Below are 4,466 nucleotides of genomic sequence, written 5' to 3' on the forward strand. Positions count from 1 at the left end.
ATCAGACATAGTGTATCTAGGACTACATCATCTAATGTGTTGTTCTTTAGCCATGGATCAATCCTGATTCAGCAGACCAATGATTAAAGATGTTCCATCTGTGACTATCCTGTCATGTACTCAGACACAGTGTATCTAGGACTACATCATCTAATGTGTCCTTCTTCATTGTTGTTGTTTAGCCCCAGGCCAGTCGTGATCCAGTAGACCTATGATCAACAATGTTCCAACTGTGACTATCCTGTCATGTATTCAGACATAGTGTATCTAGGACTACATCATCTAATGTGTTGTTCTTTAGCCATGGATCAATCCTGATTCAGCAGACCAATGATTAAAGATGTTCCATCTGTGACTATCCTGTCATGTATTCAGACACAGTGTATCTAGGACTACATCATCTAATGTGTCCTTCATTGTTGTTGTTTAGCCCCAGGCCAGTCGTGATCCAGGCAGACCTATGATCAACAATGTTCCATCTGTTACTATCCTGTCATATATTCAGACGTAGTATATCTAGGACTACATTATCTAACGGGCAAACTACTGCTAAGCATTTTGTCCGGTGTTCTAATGGTTCTGCGAGCTTGCTGCCTAATAATAATAATCTCCTTTCCACTAAAGGGCAGTAGGCCTGAAATTTTGGTGGGAGGGGTTAGTTTATTATATTGACCCCAGTGCTTGATTGGTACTTATTTTCATCGACCCCCGAAAGGATGAAAGGCTAAGTCAACCCCGTTAAGCATTTCGCCCGGTGTGCTAATGATTCTGCCAGTTTGCGGCTTTACTTGATAGTAATGATAATGATAATAATAATAATAATGATAATAATGATGATGATTTTGATTTTGCTTGCACAGCCGACGATGCCGACAATTGAAGATATTTACACGGCCGTCATCGAAACTGATCGAGGAGTCAAAGAAAAAGTCCGCATTTTTGACACAGCTGGTTTGGTATGTTGCGTTTGGTTCTTTGAACTTTCTACCTTACATTTGTCTGTGAGCATGTACACACACACACACACCATCATCATCATCACCTGTTTTCCATCCCGGCATGAGCTAGTCGGTGTAACTGGAGCTGGTGAGCCAGAGAGCTGCTCTAGTCATGAGTTTTGGCATCAGTTTTATAGCTGGACGTCCTTCCTAATGCCAACCACTTTACAGAATGTATTGGGTAGTTTGTACGTGTCACCAGGACAGATACCCTTCACATGTCACTGGCACGAGTGCCCTTTATGTAAAACCGGCACAGGTGCCCTTTACATGTCACCAATACAGTTACCTTTCATGTGTCACTGGCACAAGTGCCTTTTGTGTGTCACTGGCAATGACCATGATTCACTTATTTTGATGTGACTTCTTAAATCGCCACATCTCCCGGTCCCTTGTCATTTCCTCAGTTAAGGCCCAACATCCAAAGTTCCTTTCTCACCACTTCATCCCACATCTTCCCGTGCCTACCCCTTTCACAGGTTTCCCCCACAGTGAGAGATCAACACTTTTTCACACTGCTGTCCTCATCTACATACATCACATGACCAATGTGATGCATGTGGATGCAGCGCAGTCCTCTCTCTTTGCATACAACATCTGATGCTTCTTATGCCTAGTTTTTCTCTTAAAACATGTTCGGACACTTGTATAGTTTATACCAGTGTTTCTCAGCCTTTTTACCCTTACTCTCTCTTTTACTCTTTCACTTGTTTCAGTCTTTTGACTGCGGCCATGCTGGAGCACCGCCTTACTCGAGAAAATCGACCCCAGGACTTATTCTTTGTAAGCCTAGTACTTATTCTATCGGCCTCTTTTTGCCGAACCGCTAAGTTACGGAGACGTAAACACACCAGCATCGGTTGTCAAGCGATGGTGGGGGGACAAGCACAGACACACAAACACACATACATATATATATATATATATATATATATATATATATATATATATATATATATATATATACATATATACGACGGGCTTCTTTCAGTTTCTGTCCACCAAATCCACTCACAAGGCTTTGGTCGGCCCGAGGCTATAGTAGAAGACACTTGCCCAAGGTGCCACGCAGTGGGACTGAACCCGGAACCATGTGGTTGGTAAGTAAGCTACTTACCACACAGCCACTCCTGCGCCTTGCATAACCCTTAAAATAAATTGCATGTCTCGAAGAACCCCCTGCACCAAAAAATTATATACCGTATCTTTTTCATATTTTTTTCATCGTAGTTCCCTGAAAACATATCTAAAAATGTTCGTTAAACATGTGATGTGATTGTTCCGTTTTCCGTTTCTCTTGAAGGATGGAAGCAAACCAGATCTCCCAAAACAATATCTCAACTTTCCTGATGTAAGTATTTATTTGGTCTTTATCTCTTCTTGTTGTTGTTGTTGCCAGTATGGTCATGTGTTGCGAATGGATGAGGACAACTGTATGAAAATGTGTCACACCCTAACAGTGGAGGTAACCTGTGGAAGAGGTAGACCCAGGAAGACATGGGATGAGGTGGTGAAGCATGACCTTTGAACATTGGGCCTCACAGAGGCAATGACAAGTGACCAAGACCTTTGGACATATGCTGTGCTTGAGAAGACCCGGCAGTCCAAGTGAGATCATAGCTGTGGCCAATGCCAGTGTTGCATAACTGACCCATTTAAAAGCACCCTTCAATTGTTGAGCATTATGCCGTGCTTGTGAAGACCTGTTGAACCATAATCAAAGCCGATGCCAGTGCTGCCTGATTGGCACCCTTGCTGGTGGCACGTACAAAGCACCATTCAAGCGTGGTTGATGCCAGTGCCACCTGACTGGCACCCTTGTTGGGAGCACGTAAAAAGCACCCACTACACTCTCAGGATGGTTGGCATTAGGAAGGGCATCCAACTGTAGAAACCTTGCCAAATCAGACTGGAACCTGGTGTAGCCTCCTGGCTTGCCAGTCCTCAGTCAAATCGTCCAGCCCATGCCAGCATGGAAAGCAGATGTTAAACGATGATGATGATGGTGATGATATATATATATGTATTGTTTGTATTTTCCTATTTATGTATTTTATGTACGTGTTTACACACCCTTTGAGTGTATATAAACATGTGCTGTATGTAGTGGTTCCTGTCTCTTTTGTCAGGGCTTTGTGTTGGCTTATGACGTGACCAACTGGGAGTCATTCCAGCGGCTGGACAAACTGAAGAAAGACATTGACAAGCATCGAGATAAGAAAGAGGTGAGTCTGTATATATATATATATATATATATATATATATACGTGTGGAAAATGAACATTAACCTTTATATTCTACTGACCAGATCAGGCTTTTCACGCCTATCCTACAATGCCATTCTAAAAATAGACAATCAGATCGTCAAAATCTCAAAGCTACAAGATAAAACATGATTAAATATAATTATTTAAGCAAATATTGAGATAAGAAAGAAGTAAATCTGCATTGCATATACATGTGGAAAATGAATATTATTAACCTTTTAGCTTTCAAACCGGCCATACCTGGCCCAAATATTGTACCAGTTTTAGGTTTAGACTGACCAGGTCAAGTTTTTCATGATACACACGATGGGGTGCTGAGAAGCTCCTGGCTTTGAGTAAAAGAAATTACAGGAAGGTCAGTTAATTATGATTTTATTGAAAATATTCCCCTCTCAGATTCACAGACTTATTGCAGCGGTCCTTCAGTTTCTCTAAAAGAACTCAGAAAGTTAAGCCTCCAATAAGGCATTTCACGATACCCTTAGGGCCAGGAGCTTTTCAGCACCCCCTCGTGTGTGTGTGTGTGTGTGTGCATACTTGTATGTAATTGTTAGACAAGTCTCACGATTCACTCTCGTTCTCTGCTACAGGTTTTTATCATTGCTATTGGGAACAAAAAGGAGCTCCAAGACTGCCGCCAGGTTGACTACAATACAGCACAGTTGTGGGCCAATAAAGAGAAAGGTGGGTGGCCACATGCAGCACAGAATTTCTTCTCATCTCTTACTCTTCCTCACACCCTCTCTCTCTCTCCCTCTCTTTCTCTCACTCATGAGTATATTTACCTGTAAGGTAAAAGCAGTGAGCTGGCAAAATCGTTAGCACGCCAGATAATATCATCATCATCATCATATAACGTCCGTTTTCCATGCTGGTATGGGTTGGATGGTTCAACAGGGGTTTGGAAAGCCAGGAGGTTGCACCAGTCCCTAATCTGATTTGGCAGAGTTTCTACAGCTGGATGCCCTTCCTAACACCAACCACTCCTTGAGTGTAGTGGGTACTTTTTACGTACCACCGGCACAGGGGCAGAGAAGGCTGGCAATAGCCACGATCGGTTGGTGATTTTTACGTGCCACTAGCACGGAAGCCAGTCAAGGCGACGCTGGCATCGGCCACATTCGGATGGTGCTTTTTACGTGCCACTGGCACACATATCACAACTACAATTTCCATTTGATTTTCGTTTTGATGCTGCTGT

The 4,466-nt window shown here is 42.7% G+C and overlaps 1 protein-coding gene across 1 annotated transcript in view; it reads left to right on the forward strand.

Annotated features, from left to right (window-relative positions):
• LOC106867646 (NF-kappa-B inhibitor-interacting Ras-like protein 2) overlaps positions 1-4,071 on the forward strand; it is a 5,337-nt gene extending 1,266 nt beyond the window's left edge. Inside the window, exons 3-6 of the mRNA XM_014912611.2 lie at positions 861-956; positions 2,302-2,349; positions 3,128-3,223; positions 3,856-4,071. Coding sequence (XP_014768097.1) covers positions 861-956; positions 2,302-2,349; positions 3,128-3,223; positions 3,856-4,056 — 441 coding nt within the window. The 3' untranslated portion in view covers positions 4,057-4,071. The remainder of the gene's footprint in view (positions 1-860; positions 957-2,301; positions 2,350-3,127; positions 3,224-3,855) is intronic.
• Positions 4,072-4,466: the final 395 nt, after the last annotated feature.

The sequence above is a fragment of the Octopus bimaculoides genome, chromosome 30, assembly GCF_001194135.2.
Source record: "Octopus bimaculoides isolate UCB-OBI-ISO-001 chromosome 30, ASM119413v2, whole genome shotgun sequence".
Lineage (NCBI taxonomy): Eukaryota > Metazoa > Mollusca > Cephalopoda > Octopoda > Octopodidae > Octopus > Octopus bimaculoides.